This window comes from Elephantulus edwardii, unplaced genomic scaffold (genome assembly GCF_000299155.1).
Source record: "Elephantulus edwardii isolate Elephantulus edwardi_28Jun2011 unplaced genomic scaffold, EleEdw1.0 scaffold00019, whole genome shotgun sequence".
NCBI lineage: Eukaryota > Metazoa > Chordata > Mammalia > Macroscelidea > Macroscelididae > Elephantulus > Elephantulus edwardii.
This window is the reverse complement of record NW_006399769.1, coordinates 27249202-27268193: the sequence shown is the minus strand read 5'-3', so window position 1 is coordinate 27268193 and position 18992 is coordinate 27249202. Positions and strand designations below refer to the sequence as shown.

General features: G+C 36.3%; 1 protein-coding gene across 1 annotated transcript in view; it reads left to right on the top strand.

The window, feature by feature from the left end:
- Positions 1-15920, top strand: part of BIRC6 (baculoviral IAP repeat containing 6) — a 281200-nt gene extending 265280 nt beyond the window's left edge. The window contains exons 69-74 of the mRNA XM_006882363.1: positions 735-952; positions 3483-3644; positions 6418-6495; positions 11417-11605; positions 13004-13138; positions 14753-15920. Coding sequence (XP_006882425.1) covers positions 735-952; positions 3483-3644; positions 6418-6495; positions 11417-11605; positions 13004-13138; positions 14753-14935 — 965 coding nt within the window. The 3' untranslated portion in view covers positions 14936-15920. The remainder of the gene's footprint in view (positions 1-734; positions 953-3482; positions 3645-6417; positions 6496-11416; positions 11606-13003; positions 13139-14752) is intronic.
- Positions 15921-18992: the final 3072 nt, after the last annotated feature.

Sequence of the window (18992 nt, the reverse complement as noted above, 5' to 3'; positions counted from 1 at the left end):
CTGTAAATAATATAGCTTTTCTTCATTGCTTTTCAGTGTATTCTTTGTTACTATAGAGAAATTGAATTAATTTTTATATGTTGGTCTTTTATCCTTCCCTGCTATTAAATTGGTCTGCTAGCTCTAACAGGTGGTTTTTCTTTTTATTGAGTCTTTCCAGTTTTCTATGTACAGTGTCTTAGCTGCATTTTGGGCCTGTAAATCTGAATGAGAGAAGACTGACAATTTTCTCCCGGTGAACCGCTGGTAGATTTGAACCGCCTTTGGGGTAGCAAAGCTCCAAGCTTGGTGGATAACAGAGTTAATTTGAATCAAAGATAAATACTTGATACCTTTTCTCCTGCATTATAACTACATAGGTATATGTGTATGTGTTCTATTAAGAGTACTTTCAGTTGACACTTTGTGTTAAGAATTATTTTGGCAGAAATATTACACATAATTAAGGAATAAATTTTCTTTGCATTCCCATTTATCTACTGGATATATGATTTTCCAGTGTGTCTCTACAAAAGATTGAAAATCAAATTTTCTTTCTGGTTCCTTTACGTACTCCATTCATGTAGCAGTGTGAGCCTGCCTATACGTGTGTAGGCGTTGGACAAGCATTTTCAGGTTACTTGTCGTTTTTAGATGGAAGAGAAAAACATTGTTTATGATGTTTATTGTATTAGTAACTATTTCCCATCAAGGTTCATGTTATTCAGTACTTTTCACTTGTCTCCTCTTTGTAGATACTTTTGAGATGGTTTCTGAAGATGAGGACGGAAAATTGGGTTTTAAAGTTAATTACCACTACATGTCTCAGGTGAAAAATGCAAATGATGCAAACAGTGCTGCCCGAGCCCGCCGCCTTGCCCAGGAAGCTGTGACGCTTTCAACCTCACTGCCTCTTTCATCCTCTTCCAGTGTATTTGTGCGCTGTGATGAGGAACGACTAGACATCATGAAGGTAGAAAATGAATTTTTCTGAAAAAATGAAAATTTTCTAAAAACCTTTTCTCAAACTGTGCAGAGATTTTTACAAATAATTTTTATACAAAGTTACACATAAATTTGCATGAATTCTTTAACAGTTTTTATTTTGATCATTTTGGAATTGCATGTATAATTTTATGTGGATCAGTCTGCCATACGGAATCTAATTTTAGAGGTGAGGGAACAAAGGTGCTACCTTCCCTTGAGCTTGATGCAGCCTTTCACAGTTTTACAGATAACACAGGGTAGGACATAGATCGCTAAGACTGACTCAGTGGCACATAACAATATAAAAGATTTAATGCTACTAAATAGGGAGAAAGTTTAAAAATTCCTTTTTTGTCAACCAGAATACTTTTATTTTGTCTTTTAGTACTATTCTTCAAAAATTTCTCTTTCCCAAGTCTCTGCTTTAGGAAATTTGTATAAATGTATGAATGTGCTTGTCTGCACATTTATATTTCAACACTTTAGTGATCTAACTCCTTAAATTCCAAGGAATTAATCCATATTTATTTTTTTTTTTAAAAAAAAGTCCTAGATTGTACACCTAAAAACCTTTTTCTTTATGTTCACTACTTAACTTACAGATTTAAAAGTCTTTCTTCCTTAAATGAACAGCTAACACTTCTGATCTAGAGAAACGGAGGGGGGTGGTTTTGTTAAGCCTCACAAAATGCTCAGAAACTTCAGAAAATCCTTAAACATAATCTGTTTGTCCACACTCTTACCTCTAAATTCTTACATGCAACAGAACCTTTCAAAAAATTGCTACATCAGGAAATACTTTACTACACAAGTTCAACTTCAATCTTTTTTTCTGTTGAAGTTTTTTTCCCCACAAGAATTCCACAGAGAGTCCCAGTGTACATATATCATAGTTTGTGACACTAGTAACATTTGCTTCTATACACATGTCTTCAAGACCAAGACTTTGTGCTGTTCAGGCTTTGCAGAATAAGTATCTGTTGAATGATTCAAACAAACCCCTTAAATTATTTTGTCATTTGCCCAAGGACGAATCTCCAATAATCTTAAAGTACTACCAGCAATCTGTTCTCTCAAAACCTTTTGGTCATAAAATGTTACAGGAAAACTTTATATTTTATAAAGCAGTGATTACATCATGATTTAACAGAGAAATAATAACCTCATATCTTTGAGATGTTGTTTGCTGTTATGTGCCGTCGAGTCGCTTGCGACTCATAGCGACCCTATGTACAACAGCCCTAAACTCCGCTCTGTCCTGTGCCAATCGCACTGTCTCTGACACTCCCATCCCAGTTATCCCAGTCACTGAATCAATCCACCTCATAGAGGGCCTTCCTCTCCTGCGCTGTCCCTCCACCCTCCCAAGCATGATGTCCTTCTCTACGGACCGGTCTCTCCTCACAACATGTCCAAAGTATGTTAGACGGAGCCTCAGAATCTTTGCCTCCAAGGAGCCACCCGGTTTAACCCTTTCCAGGACAAATCTGTTTGTTTTCCTAGCAGTCCATGGTATTCTCAATACTCTTCTCCAGCACCACAGCTCAAAGGCATCAATTCTCCTTCTATCCTTCCTGGTCATTGTCCAACTCTCTGATGCATAACAAGTGATTGCGAAGACCATGGCCTGTATCAGACACACCTTAGTCTCCAGAGAGACACCACTGCTCTTCAGTACTTTGGAGAGGTCCCTCACAGAAGACTTTCCCATGGCAATGCACCTTTTAATTTCCTGGCTACTGGTGCCAAGACTGTTGACTATGGAGCCAAGCAAACTAAAGCTGTGTACAATCTCAATCTCTTCACCATCCATCCTGATGCTGCCAGTTGTTCCAGTGGTGAGAATCTTTGTCTTCTTGACATTGAGCCTCAATCCATATTGTAGGCTGCAGTCCTTTACACTCTGCAGCAGGCGCTTCAGGTCCTCTTCAGTTTCAGCAAGCCAAAAAATATACCTGGAATCTCAAACTCTTTATAATGTTACACAAAAAGTTATACAGAAGACTTCTGAGGGGTAAAATCAGTATTTTAAATAGATATTATATTAAAGTGACTCTTCTTCACATAAGGTTTATTTGTTGTTTTTTTTTATGATCTCATTTCCAATCTAAAGCAAAGTACCTTAATATTAACTTAAAACTGTTTCCTAGGGGGTAAATAAATGTACACTACATTGAAATAGATGAGGAAAAGAACTGTTTAAAAGGAATATATGATTAGGTATTATTTGGTGACAACAGTCTAGAACAAGAGGTACATAGCGAAGTGAACGGGGAGTGGGTGGATGAGGGGAATTGTGCAACAATGAAAAAAATTTTTTAAAGAGAAAAGCTAACTGGGGTGGGGAGAAAAAGAAAACAAAAAAATTATTTCCTAGTTCCATGTTTTTAACTTTTCATTTATGTATAACACATCCTAAATAGAATTGTATATTAGGATATAAGAAAGGTCTTATTTCATGCCATATTGTAATTTTTCTAATTATCAGTGTTTTTGTGGTTTTGTGCATTTCCTAGGTTCTGATAACTGGTCCAGCAGACACTCCTTATGCAAATGGATGTTTTGAGTTTGATGTCTATTTTCCTCAAGATTATCCAAGTTCACCCCCTCTTGTCAATCTTGAGACAACTGGTGGTCATAGTGTGCGATTCAATCCAAACCTTTATAATGATGGCAAGGTAATTCATTGCAACTTTTTGTTTCTGATACCAATGTATTTGTATTCAGAGACTCTCTAATTTGAGCAAAATTTTAATTTTCTTCTTTCCAAAAAGACTTAGTGGTTGTTTTTTGAGAGATTTGTTTTGTTTGGGTTGCTTAGGAGTTTTGTTTTGTTTTCAGATTTCACTTTGTTGTTGCACCAGTTAGCCTATAGCATGAGCAAGAAGAAGCTTAAAAACAGCAGAAGCATTCTTATGAAGTACACACCATCTTAAACAGTTAATGAAAGATTACCCAGTTCAGCCTGTTTCATACCATTCTGAGAGCAGTGCCTGCTCAAGAGAGCTAGCTGTCTTGTCTCTTACTTTATATTAGTTCCAGTTACCCATAAGTAACTGGGGTAGATGAATAGCAAAAGCATTATACTGTTATTATTTCTGATTCTTTTTTACATGTTTACATGTTTTCCTTGTACAGGCAGTTGTGAACTAACTATACTTGTACACACACACACACACAAACTGGCAAAAGAATAATAAAAGTCATCTCATGACTAAATATTTTTCAGTTAAATTTTAAATAATTTGTTGTCAGAGACATTTTGGACAATTTGATGAAAGTTTAATGATAAATCCTGAGCTGAGCATAGTCTGTGTTTAAAAAAAGAAAATAGGTATGAAGAAATGTACGAATTTAAGAAGCAAATTCCTTAATGATACGATAATAGCAAGTGCTCCAAATCTGGTTTATCAAATATATCTGTAATTTTTCTCTTGGTTTTCCCTTCTTAGTTCTTATGTTCGACTCTGTCTCACATCTTTGGTTTTAAGTAGTTGTCTCCAGCATTAGCTCTGATCCCCAGTTTTTTAGTTTTATTTCTGGAAGTTTAAGCCAATGATTCTTACTTTGGAAGACGAAGAACAGGATTTCTGTAATACAGCATGGAATTGGTATTATGCTTACTTTACTCTGGAGAGCTTAGAACCTTAGAGTTTAAGCATAAAATATTAAAATTTATATATGAAATTATTTCTTGCACTTTCTTCAAAACATACTTGTGTATGCGCTCGGCAGTCCGTCTGATATTCATTACTCTTATCTAAGACCACAACTCAGAGGCATTGTTTTCTCTGTCATCCTTCAGTCAGATGTACCTTAGGCCTTAAATGACTATTACTGATCCTGGAAACTCTGGGGAGGTTCTTGACAGAAGATTTTCTTATATGAGTACAGTGTTAGTCTTAATTTTTATGAACCACACCGTCAGATGCCTTTGTATAGATGTGGAACAACAACAACAAAAAATTCTTCTAGTATTCTCTACTTTCACTCAAAATCTGTCTGACATCAGCAGTTATATCCCTAGTGTCATGGCCTCTTCTGAATCCAGCTTGAATTTCTGTCAGTTTTCTATTGATATAGTGTTAGCCGTTTTTTTTGTACAGTCTTCAGCAAAATTTCACTTGCATATAACATTGATATTGTTCAATAATTTTTCACATTCTGTTGGAATTTCATATTTGTTCCCACTTCCAATAAAGGTGCTCCGGTTTTATTAAGTAGACGAGATAAAATGATGATGTGAGGTTTGAAAATTTGTGCTAATTCCTCTTTCTTTGAAAAGATCTTTTTTAAGTAAAATTTGGCATAAAATATTTCCTAATTACTTTGGGTGGGGGGGAAGAAATTATTTTATAGCTTCATAGTATAGGAGGAAAGTCAAGTCTTGAGAGACATTTAACCTTGGGTTCCATGTTTGGAAATAGACTCACTTCTAACATACCAACATGGTCAGATTCCAAAGAACAGAATGTTAAAACAAAAATTGGTGTTGTGCAAGAATGTAGGGTGATTGCTATCAAATGGCATCATTACATAACTGCCAAATCACTGAGAATCCTGCCTCTTCCAGGTCGTTCGTAACTTTAACTGTCACAGCCATAGTTACTCTGCATCTTGGCATTCATTTTGCCATACATACATGTCATTAATGCATAAAAATCAGATTATCGATCTTTTCCTTACTTGTTAAATATAATGATATTGTGAAATACTATCAGATCGTTGATAAATGAGACGTTACGTATACCTGAGGTTTGAGATAGTGCTTATTACACACAAGGTTGTACAGACATAATTAATGAAACTGCCTGCTAAGTGAGTAAATAAAATTTACATAATTGCTTACAAAGAACATTGAAATATTAGCTAAGAAATGGACTTGTTTATCTTTTTATGCAGAACTCTTTTCTAGATCTGTTGCCCATTTTATGAAATTACATATTTATCATAAAAAATTTCTAATGGATTTTTTTCTTCATGCATCTTTCAGAAGAACATAATACGCTCATAATGTTTTCACCACAAGTTCTTCCTTTTCCCCCAAAATGACCTGTTAATCTGTTTGTCAGATGATCCCATTTCTATCTTCATATCTCAATGTTTCTCAAAGTATGATTGGAAGAATTCTGGTATTCCTCGTGCTATTCTTTTCATAAATTATTTTTTTTTCTGTTTTTGGAAAAGTGTTAAATTTTTCATTTTTAAAAGTATATTAACATCCAGTAGATTCTTTATTCACTGTGAACAAATTATGATACCATACAGATTTTTATTATGTCTGACAATGCCAACATGTTTTGATAGAGCCAACCATTTGGGTTTTATTGGGGACATAAAACTTAGGTACTTTGGCATACAATGCTTCATTTTCACATCTCCAAGTGACAGTTTGCTTTCCAGCACTCCTTCTTTCCCTTCTGTTTAGGCTTTTTCTCCCTTCTTCCACAGGTCTGTTTAAGCATCTTAAATACGTGGCATGGAAGACCAGAAGAGAAATGGAATCCACAGACCTCAAGTTTTTTGCAAGTAAACAAATTGTCTTTGACAATACCACTTAAAATAAAAATTGTCTTTCTTTTTTAAAAAGAAATTGATGATTGGTAATAAACATAGTAATTAATTGTAGGTACTTAGGTAATGAATATGAAATAGCTTATTGGTATGACTTAGAACTGTGAAGTTTCATCTAGAGATGATACTAGCTTGGTGATACTTGCAAGTAAAGGAACCCCTCTGTGCCTCCACTTACTCCTGTGCCATAGGTTTTTGTGAAGAAATGTATGTAGCACATAGAATGATGCTTATCACATAATGCTACAGTGTTTTTGAAGGCCTCTGGTGGTGTAAAGCATAGAGTTGCACAGCTAATCCAAAGTCCTTCCATCTCTGTTGTTGTGTGCCATCAAGTCAGAACTGACGCATAGCTGACCCTTCAGTGGTTTTTCAGAGGTTCAGGAGGAGATTGCCCATCTCTGTCCTGCAGAGCAACTGGTAGATTTGAACCGCATGCCTTTGGCATTACATTGCAACTTCTTAGCACTAGGCCACCAGAGCTCCCATCTGTAGTGGTTCAAATCTACTAGCAGCTCTGAGAAAGAAAAATGGGTTGTCTCCTATTGTAGGTTACAGCCTCTGAAACACAATAGGGCGTCTCAGTAAGAAACAGGGAAACATCAGTGAGGTTTTTTTAAACAGTTTAGATGTTCACATCAAACCGCTCACTCATTGCCACTGAGTTGGAGTCGACTCATAGCTGACCTTCCAGCAAATTTTCAGTGGCTGAGAATCACACAGGTGGTGATTGCCACATTTTCTGCCAAGAAGCCTCTGGTAGAGTCATACTGCCATCTTCCATGATGAAAGATTTATTTTGCTTTCTTAAGTAGCTGAATTTGTTCTTCACTTGTTACAGAAGATTTGAAAATATCTATCCCATGGAATTTTTTTTTTATGCCAACAAGCAGTAGGCTTTCTTTTTGGAATTCCTTGAAACCAAATATGTCCAAAGAAGTAAAATTTTCATTTTTAAATTAAAAAGAAGACTTGTACTTTTTAAGAGTTTGTATCAATTTTTATTGTTAGCAAAAAGTCAGTGGCTTAACTGAAACACCGTTACTTTTTACGTACTTCATGTCTGGAATAATAGCTTCTTTTTTTATCTAAGTTAATTTTCATTTACTCTGAAGCTCCAAGCCATTTTACAAATGTCTGAAACTTTGATCCTTACAGCATTTGTTTTGTTGCTAATAATTCTAATTTTAAGATAGCTACTTTTATAGATTTTTTAAGTGTTTGGAGACCTCTGTAATAAGATTCATTGTATATTTTATGAAAAAAATATCCAGTGTTACATGTAATTTGGGATCTCAGAAGCTTCAGATGAAGGCAAAAATGAATATTTTTTAACAAAACAAATGTACAATTGTAAGGAACTGTGGATATATATATTCAGGACACAGCAAACTTTGAATTTTGGCTACTTTAAAATATTTTTTAATATACAGCAACACATAGCAGGGTTTTTTTTACAACTTTTCAAATTATAATTTTTGTGAAAATTTTATTGTGAATTATCACCATAACTCATACTGTCTGCATATAACAACCAGGTAAAAAAGGTGAAACAGCTAGAGATTCTGTCTCACTGGGCTATTGTGAAGGAAGTGATGAGAAGGACCACCAAAACAATTTAGAGAATTACACATTTTCCAGAATGAATTTAATAGTGTTTTCTTCTGCTGAGCCATATGAACAACATAATGGATAGATATCAAGATAGTGGAGAGAGAGAGAGAGAGAGAGAGAGAGAGAGAGTGTGTGTGTGTGTGTGTGTGTGTGTGTGTGTGTGTGTGTGTGTGTGTGTAAAATGAGCTGAAGCTTAATTCTAAACAAGGAAATGGTAAAGAATATGCCAGATATCCATTGACTTTATGAAACTAAAGTATAAAATAGCATGAGATATTTTAGACAGTTTTTAAATAGATTGTGACTTTAAAAAAGAGGAGCCCACAGAACCCCACATTCTGTGCAAAGCTGATAATACGTTTACAAACTAAAGACAAAAATTAATGGACAACTTTTATCTTTCAGTAAAAGATTTTATTCTTTTATGATGGTAACCATTTTATAGAGCCATTCATAATGAAGACAGAAGAATTGATGCATAGTAATTTTGCTTTTAGCAAGAATATTGAATCTGGACTGAAAAAAGAACAAACAAATCTGTCTTAGAGGAAGTACAACCAGCCTAATCCTTTGAGACAAGGATGGTGAATCTTTATCTCACATACTTTAGTTATGTCTCGAGGTGCCAGTCCTGAGAAAAGTAAAAGAAAGACCATCATCAGTATAGAGTGACACAATTACTGCATCACTAGACATGGAGCATGGCAAAGATTGTGAGGATGAAACAAGGCTTTGATCATTTGTTCAGATGCTCTACAGCACACAACAACATTCACAGTGCTTATTACTTGAAGAGAGATTAGATTTTTGCTCGTAATCAGTACATACCACTAGAAAGTATATTAGTAGAGAAAAGTTCAAAGACCCTAATTTTTGTTTTACTGGTTAAACAAGTATTTTCCCCTTCAAAGGGCTATCATAAGAGAGCTGTGCAGTTTTGAGATGGCTAAAGAGAAAAGTACTTTCTCTACTGAATTTGTTGTGTACCAGATTAAATTACTACAATCCTAATTGTTTCATTTTTAGACAAAATAGAAATAAAAACTAGTCTTTCTCTTTATTAGCCTCCAACTGAGATCATTGTTCGTTAATAAATATTTTCTTAATGTCCTAAACACAGGAAAGCAATACAATAACTCAGTGATGGAAAACATTCATACAGATGTTGAAATACATTTTACTGCTTAAATGATATGTAATTTTAAACTACCTGATGTTTGCAAAACGCATGGCAAGGTAGGAAGTACACATACATGTACAATGGGAAGCTTAAGATGAAAATCTTCCATAATTTCGTGCACTCTCCCCTCCCTTCGTCTTTTCGCCACCTTTCTGTACCACCACAGTGGTGCACATGAACGTCCTGGCTGACACTCTCAAGAGCAGGAACATCAACAATCCCAAGAAGAAAGGCAAGTGCCAGGTTCTTATCAGGCTGTGCTCCAAGGTCATAGTTCAGTTCCTGACAGTGATGATGCAGCATTGATGAATTTGAAATCATTGTTGATCACAGAGCAGGGAAGATTGTCAATCTCACAGACAGGTTAAACAGGTATAGCATTATCAGCCCCACATTTGAAGTGTAGCTCAAAGATCTAGAAAAGTGGCAGAATAATCTCTTCCCGTCCCATCAGTTCAGGTTCATTGGACTGACAACCGCAGCTGCTATCATGGACCACAAGGAAGCAAGACGAAAACACACTGGAAGAAAAATCCTGGGATTCTTTTTCTAGGAGTGTAATAAAACCAATGCAAATTTAAAAAAAGATTTAAAATCTTCAGTAGAAAGATTCATAACATTTCACTGAAGAGAAAATATGCACGTTTAAATTTCTAGAAAGGCAATGTTTCTCTTACTCCTTTTTGAAATATGTAGAATAATTTCAGAACACTTGTTTCATCAGTATTATGCCAGAAATAAGTGCCAGCCATTGCACAAAACCATCTAATTTTTAAAATGGAAAGCCTGGAAATAAGCCTGCAAATACAGTTTTGCTCAGTAGCTTTATTTCATAGAGGTGGACATGTAGCATTTGAAAATGGATCTATATATTTAACCAATTAAAATGTTCAGCGCCTTCATCCCAATGATGTTATTACTTCAAAATTATTCCAGCTATAGATGGTAGAATATTTGAAAAGTATTTCATCAAAAAATTCCACCTACTGATTAACTTCTTGTTAACCATGTAACCCAATATTTTTATCTCAGCAAACATTAAGGTATACTGAACTCAATTTCTCATGTGTCCTTTCCTTTTTTTTGGTACTGGAAACATCTATTCTTTTGGTTTCCTTTGTCATTTTAAGCCAAGTGGCAGGCTATAATCTGAAAACTTTTATTTATTAGTTTTTTTAGGTAAAAAACTTAATGGCCTCATCTTTCTCTAGCAGAGCACCTAGTGGATTCAAACTGTGAAACCTTTAGTTAGCAGCCCAACACTTAATGTGCCATGACTGTGCCCTCATTGTTATTTCAGAGATAATAGATTTTAATTGTAAAAAGAATACCCAAATTTTCTTCAGTGATATATATTTGTTTCAGAAACCTAAAATCTCTGTATCAAATATACGTAGATGTTTGTTTGTTTGTTTGTTTGTTTGTTTTAATAGTTGTCTTTAGCCTTTTAGCACCCTCACTTCATGTCATATTTAACCGTATCTGCTCTTGGGCCAGGAGCTGGGGGGTAAGAAGCTATGCTTCTTAGCACACAAAGGCAAGTGGTTTGCATCTACCAGCTACTCCATGGGAGAAAGATTGGCTGTTTTCCTTCCATGCAATTTACGGTCTCCGAAACCACCAGAGGGTCAGCTTTGAGTTGATTCTGACTCCTTGGCACACAACAGCCCTACATGTGTGCACCTGGGGAAACAAACCTCCTCTTCTGTAAGGGGAGCTGAGGTCTAGTTTTAGAGCCAGCAGATCACCTTACCAAATGAAAGATCCCAATATTTTTGTAATATAATATTTTCCTTAAAATAAAAATCTGACTGTCTTGTGCATCTTTTTTCCTATAAGTGAGTGTTGCAGACAGCGTCTGGCTAATTTTACACTGTTTTGGATAAGGGACGTTTAGCAGACTATTTTGTTATTTTTTTATATAAGAAAATATTTCCATGTCAGTTATTCATATCCATATTATTGTGATTAAGACACATGAAAGTAACATGTTAAAAATAAAGTCTGGGTTGATAAAACTAGTTATCCTCTCATTCATGGTAAAAATTTCCAGTTACAACTCTTCTGTTCCTTTTTCCTTAGGTGCTAGTGTCTGTTCAGTCCCTTATCTTAGTAGCTGAGCCTTATTTTAATGAACCAGGATATGAACGGTCTAGAGGCACTCCCAGCGGCACACAGAGTTCCCGGGAATACGATGGCAACATCCGACAAGCAACGGTTAGGTGGGCAATGCTGGAACAAATCAGAAACCCTTCCCCTTGCTTTAAAGAGGTATGTTCAGAAAGATATTTTATTAAAGATCTTAGAGAATATATATTTGTTAATATTATACTTGATTCATGGGTTTTTTATGTGATACATTTAACTTTGCTATTTTTAACTTTTAATTTTGCTGGTTTTAGTGTTAATAATCCTAGAAACTCTATAACACTGTAATGCAGATGAATTTTAAAACCTGAAAGACATTTGAAATGTTCCTCCTAACACTACCCTTTTCTAAACTCAAGATACTTGTTAAATTTTCTTGCATATAGAAAGTTGGTCCATCTGTTAACGTGTGTGTGTATGATAAAAAAGTAGACAGATTTTTAGAAATCCAGTAAGTGCAACATCTTCTGAATTTCTCTATACTTCCAAGAGCTGTTAATTTCAGTCTGAACTACCACTTGTTTTCCTATGATTGTCTCTCTATAGACATGTTATCAGTTGTCATGTTAAATTACTTCATCAGCAGATCTTGCTTGCTGTACTTTATCCTCAGCAAGGCTTTTGAGCTGATTTGAACCAATCAGACACTACTAACACGTTGAAATTAGAGCGGACCTAAATTTTTTTAATATTAGTGAAATGGCATAATAACCAGAAGAAAAAATTAGGACTTGAAAACCTAGAGTGGGAGATTTAGACGAGATGTAGTGAGTCCAGGAGCCTGATGTCGGAGCTTGGGTTATTGCTAAGACTTTAGAGAGCAATACACGTTCAAATGCCTTCCACCTTTGAGTAGAGCATTACCCTTTCTGACTGCTGATCACGAGACTTGGTTGCTGTGCAACTCATACCTGCCCCTTATTTCCCAAGAGATTACATTTTTAGAGATTTGAGTTTGTTCTGGATTTGTTTCATTAGCCATTATTGAACCTAGAAGAACCTGTTTCAAGCACCAGTCCTAAGAGCTTCTCCTTTCTTTCTAAAAATTATTACCCTTATTCATCACTTTCTTCACTTATGTCACAAAGTCAACATATTAGAGGTGATACTAACAGAGTTATGTGAAAGAAAATTGATCTTTAATATAATGATGCAGATATTATACATGAATATTTCTATAGCATTGAAACATGTCATCATCTTCACTAAAAAGTATTGATGAATATGGGTCTCAAGGTCTGATGAAACGTGAAAAGAGTATCTCTTCTTTTTTCATTATTAATTTACATGTCTAGTTGTTTATTAATGACAAAGATGGGTATTTGGGTTTTGTAGATTCTTGCTTTTTAACTTTGAAAAGTCATGGGAAATATACAAAATGGAAACACGCATTTCTTTGTTCTCTGAAGCACACAATATTTTGTCATTCCTTTTGTAATACTATGTGGGATTTTGTAGACAGAAAAAGCATTGCTATGTTTTTTAAATACGCTTTCCTCTGTTGTTTGCTTTTTACTTAAGGTTATACACAAACATTTTTACTTGAAAAGAGTTGAGATCATGGCCCAGTGTGAAGAATGGATCGCAGACATCCAGCAATACAGCAGTGACAAGCGGGTAGGCAGGACTATGTCTCACCATGCAGCGGCTCTCAAGGTGGGTAGCCCTTCCTAAGATTAGCTCTGGTGATCACATTAAGAAAGAGCACCATCCAGCTGCTATAAATGGAATGATCTCTCAGTGGAATACAAAATTTATTTTTGTTTGAGAGGCCTAAATTACTACTTCAAAATTTATGGAACAGTTAAATCCTTTTAAACAAAAGAACTGATAGTTCCTGAAATTAAAAGTTTCCACTGAAGGGGACCAAGCCAGGAAGTTTTTAGAAATTTTTGAAGATTATATTGGCAAGATGTGTTCCATGAATGGCTTCTTTTACCTTCATTCTTTAGGTTTCTTTTCTGTGTTGTTACTGTTTTTGTTGTTGTGGTGGTGGTGGTGGTTGAGTACGACAGAGTCAGACTGACCCATAGCTGACCCTCCCACAGGTTTTCAGAGACAGTAAATCACAGGGAGGAGATTGCCTATTCTCCTGCAGAGCAGCTGGTGGGTTTGAACCTTGGTGCTGGCAACGCAGTTCCTTCACACTAAGCTGCCAGGGATCCCTTTACCGTGTTGTTCTCATGAGGGAGGTGCCTGTGGCAGAGCCTCCAGTGGCCAATTGGTAGCAATGTCTATGATACAAATTTAATACTTTTGAAAGCAAATAGGTGTATTTTAATTTGGCCATTCATTGAATGTAATTCGTTTGAGCATATCTTGTAAAAAAGTGATTGTTTCGAAAATTTTTTTCCATAAGTGGGAATCATTAGTTTTCTTATTTACCCTTTTTCCCCCCTTCTTCAGAATTATTTTTACTCATGTTCATTTCATCCTCTACCATTTCAATTCTTTTTCCTTATCTTCTAGAGATTTTCCCCCATTTCTGTTTACTCCTAGCCTACTGACATGCTTCTAACTCTATGAATAATACCACTTAAAATCAATAAATCACGATCAAGATTTATTGAATTTTATGGATATGATTTTAAAAGGAATCCTTATTACATTGGGAAGCATATAGAAATACTTACAAATGGAAAACTGTACATTCGGCATTTTTTTTCATCATAATATGAGACAGAGAAGGTGGTGAGAAAACAGGTGGAACAAGATGAGAATAAACGCTGCTGATGGATACACAGGACTTTGTTTTATTGCTCAGCTGAATTGTGTATAGCTTAGTAAGCAAGTACAGGAAAGCCCACACTTATCTTGCTGAATAGGCACTCCATCCCTATTGGGGATTGTAAATTTGAAAAGAGGCTTTGATTCTGTATGAAGGTGTTGTAGAGTTGGGGGAGAGAGAGCGATGTTAGCCAGACTTGGAAGCAGAATCTTTGATATTATTTTTCTAATGTGTAAAATTGCCATTGCTTAACTTGCTTATGGGTAATCCAATACTGCAGGAAAGAAATAAAGCAGTAATATCTGCAGGAGTATTTTTTTTTATTTTCCAAAGCAGCTGCAATTATTTTGAGGTTAGAATTTTTTTGCCCTTGGTCTTGTCTTATACCTTGTGCCTGTAACAATGATGTGCACAAAGTGATACATAATATCTGTAGACTAATGTTTCAGGTTTTGTAGTAAATTATTCCTTCCTCAAATAATCTTGAGCTAAAATTCCAGATTTTACTGTTGTAACAACAGACTTCTTTTCCCCCTGTGTAGCGTCATACTGCTCAGCTCCGGGAAGAACTGCTCAAACTTCCGTGCCCTGAAGGCTTAGACCCTGAAGCCGACGATGCCTCGGAGATGTGCAGCAGTGCCACAGCGGGTGCTGAGCAGACCCCACTGCATGATCAGATCAGACCCAGCAGCAGTAAAGAGCTCCCCAGTGACTTCCAGTTATGAGCTGCCTGGACATGGACTTCTTAGACACAGAGGCTTTGAAGCACAAGCCAAATATGTCAATATTTGTATGTAAGAAACTAATTATGTATTAGGTAATGAAATTGAACCTATACTATGCCCTTAAGGAGATCCAGTTTATTAATTCAAGGTGATCTTTTATTTTACCTGTACAAGAGTGTAAACTTTTTTGTGCTTTTATTTTTTAATTGTGAGAACCACTGATTGGTATGTTCAACAAATTTGTGTATACAAAGAAATGGATAAATCACTGATATATAAGGGAAACTACCTTAGGAAAGAATGTTTACTGAATGTTTATTTTTTTTTTTTTACTGTAGAATGAGGGGTTGTTAACAAAGAATATATATTGGTCATTCTTACAACTACTATTTAAAGTCAGCAACTTTTCACTGAATTTGATAGATTTAATGTTTGGCCATATCTTCATGCTCATATTTTATTTCTGAAGACATACATACACATCAATAAAAGTTAAATGGACATGTTCCCTCTTTTTTGATTTACTCCTACATTTTTAAAGTAATAAATCTGCCATAAAATACATTATAGCTGGAGACTTGCACTTGTATGGATGAATTTATTACATTCAACATATTTAATTTTATGCCTTCTAATTCTAAAATGCAGTAAAAAATAAATGAACATGATTTTATTCTATGCCAACATTTGGGCCTCTGAATGTATCTATTATTCAAATTTAAGTATATGAAAAGAAATGGTTAATTTAAAAAACACTTTAAGCTGATATTTTCCCCCTAAAGGGCTCTTTTTTTTAAATCTGATTTTATTACTAAAGTCACATGTATGTATTAAACATTGGGGCTCTGTAGAGCAGAGAGGATGTACCCTCTGGTGCTGTTACAGTACATTCTGTACCTGCCATATAGGCTCGTTTTCATGCAAATTCTTCCTAGAGCTAAATAAATAAAGACTTAGGTGTATTAATATGTCTTGTTTCTAAAAACAGTTTTCCATGGGTGTGAAATTCTATTACTACAGAAAATTGGGGAGTTTCAAAACCAAAGCATGGGAAAGAAAAATTCTATTTTTCTGAGAAGAAATACCACACTAGAAAGTCTGATTTGACTCATGACAGTGTCTTATGTAAAGTGATGCTCAGTGGGAACCGTACCACTGATGTGAAAGAGAAGCCATGTTGTTACCAATATAGATCAAGGAAAAACCGGGAGCCTCGTGTTAGATGCCCTACTATGTTCCAGTTAGTGTCCCTCGAGCATGAAAAAAGGTGAAGCCAAAAGTATGTGACCAAGAAATCAAAGATTCTGTTTTTACACAGTGTTAGCTCTGGTGGTTAGTGTGCTGCACGAAGACAGCAAAAGAGGAATAGAGGTGAAATCTAAGCATAAAGTTACTGGCAATAATAAGTAAAAGGACAGTTGTCCGTTCTCTAGATTTTTTTTGTTCTCATCAGTGATGATAGACGTTTCTGTCAAGCATAATGTTTACCTTTAATTTTGGATTATCTTTTTAATCAGTACCATAATTTTGAGCTCCTTCTCACCTTGCGCCCCCCCCCCCCCCCCCCCCCTGTTTTTCTTCATGAGGTTTTAACAAGTGACAATGCTGTATGGTCCAGTTCATAAGGTTTTTTTGAGTTTTTGTTTTACAAAAAGACACTACATAGTTTGAAAACTTAGATTTAAAGTTAATCACATTAAAATCATTCCATCCAGGACCCAGGCTTCATCTCAACATACATTTAGGTAGAGGTTTCTTCAGTGAAGTTACGAATACTGTTGTTTGTTGCTGTTATGTGCCATTGAGTCACTTACAACTCATAGCAACCCTATATACAAGAGCCCTAAACCCTGCTCTATCCCGTGCCAACCTCATTGTTTTCGACACACCTACTCCCATTCCCCCAATCACTGAATCGATGCATCTCATTGAGGGTCCTCCTCTTCTGTGCTGTCCCTCCACCCTCCCAAGCATGATGTGCCTTTCCAAGGAGCATTCTGGCTTCACCCTCTCCAGGACAAACCTGTTTGTTCTCCTAGCATCCCATGGTATATTCAACACTCTTTCCAGCACAACAGCAAAGGCATCAATTCTCTTTCTGTCATGCCTACTCACTGTCCAGCTATCCAATGCATAGCACACAATTGCTAAGACTATAGCCTGGATCAGGTGCACCTTAGTCTCCAGCCTGATGTTGTTGCTCTTCAGTACTCTGGAGAGGTCCCTGACAGCTGATTTCCCCAATGCAATTCGTCTCTTGATTCCTGGCTGCTGTTACCAAGAGTGTTGATTGTGGAGCCAAGCAAACTAAAACTGTTAACTATCTGAATCTCTTCACCATCCATACTGATGCTGCCAGTCAGCCCAGTGGTGTGAGAATCTTTGTTTTCTTGATGTTGAGCTTCAATCCATAGAGGAGGCTGCAGTCCTTAACCTTCTGCAGCAAGCACTTTCGGTCCTCCTCAGTTTCAACAAGCAAAGTTGTGTCATCTGCATAACGCAGGTTGTTGATGACTCTTCCACCAATACTGATGCCACATTCCTCCTCGTACAGCCCAGCATCCCTTTGCTTTCTGCTTGCTACAAATACTAGATATGAAAATATAAAGGCAGTGCTAAATGATGAATACCATGATAAAGTTATTTACCACATCTGCCACATCCTAGGCAATGTTGATTGGTATTATGGTGCTACGATCAAGAAAAGCTTCCTTCAAAAAAAAAGTCCATTCTGTATCACGAAGGATAAAGACATTATTCTAGGCACAAGATACAAAAGCAGAGCTAAAATTAATAGCATTGTGTTAGATATTATTAGATGTTAAGGGCAAAGGGGATAGTCCATTGGGGTGGCCGCTGTGGTATTGGAAAGATAGGAGGGTAAAGGTAGAAGACCTTGTTTATCCTGGCACCTTGACACTATTTTAGTAATGTGGAGACCTTGAGTAGCTTGAATTAAGGAAGAAATTTGATCTGATTGTCTCAGGAAAATCATTCTACCAACTGTTGGGAGGCAAAGGTATCAGTCCAGAGGCTAAGTGATAACTCATGAATTAAGGCAATAGAGAGATGAGGAGAAGAAGAGACAGCCAACAGGACTTACGGGAATATATGGTGCTTTGAGAATAATTTTATGTTTACAGAATGAAGAGTCAGGGAACAAGGGTAAATGCTCAGCATATACAGAATGGTACGGGCCTAAACTCAGCATAGGAAATTTAAGAAAATGCAGGAAAAATATAAAGCAAACTGGTCTATTCATAAAACTGTTGCCATAAAAGTGATGCCTTAAATATTGGTACATGTAAATACCACCCTAGGATTAGTACCAGTATCCAAAGTAATTTCATAAATAATTGTAAAATAAGCTTTTCTTTGATGTGTCCTAAGTTGGTTTTATAGGGTAGGATGGTCTGAAGTGGGATGTTCTAGTTAGTGTGTCTCCATTTGCCCAAGGTGAAGAGCTAGAATTTTGTCATCTCCTACATCCAATTTCCCACCACCCCAATTGAAAACCAAAATCTTTAAAAATATAACAACTCATTGCTGTTAAGTCAGAAACAATTCCTTCCTTACTGTTCACTGAATTTCCAAGGCTGTAAAGTCCTACAGGAGGAGATGGCCTGTCTTTGTCCTTTGGAACCCTTGGTGGAGTTGAGCTGCTTGAGAAGTAAGACCTTTGGGTATAGAAGTGCAGCTCCCTATGAGCTAGGGCACCAGAGCTCCATGAAAGTATTAGAGCAGTGTGAAATTGCTTGTTCTCATTTTCTGTGCGTAACTCATTGCTGTCTGAGGACCATAATTGAGTAACATTGTATACTTACTCATTGCCATCGAGACAGAACTGGCTCGCAGCTGACCCTCCCGCAGGTTTTCAGAGGCTGCACCTCGTATGGAAAGAGTTTGCTCATCTCTTTCCCGCAGCACAGGTGGTGAGTCAAACCACCTACCTGTTAGTGGCAGCGTAACCCTATCTACAAGGCCACCAGAGCTGGCTTCGAGTAGCATGCTAAGTGTCATCGAATACGACTCATAGTGACCCTATGAACAACTGCTC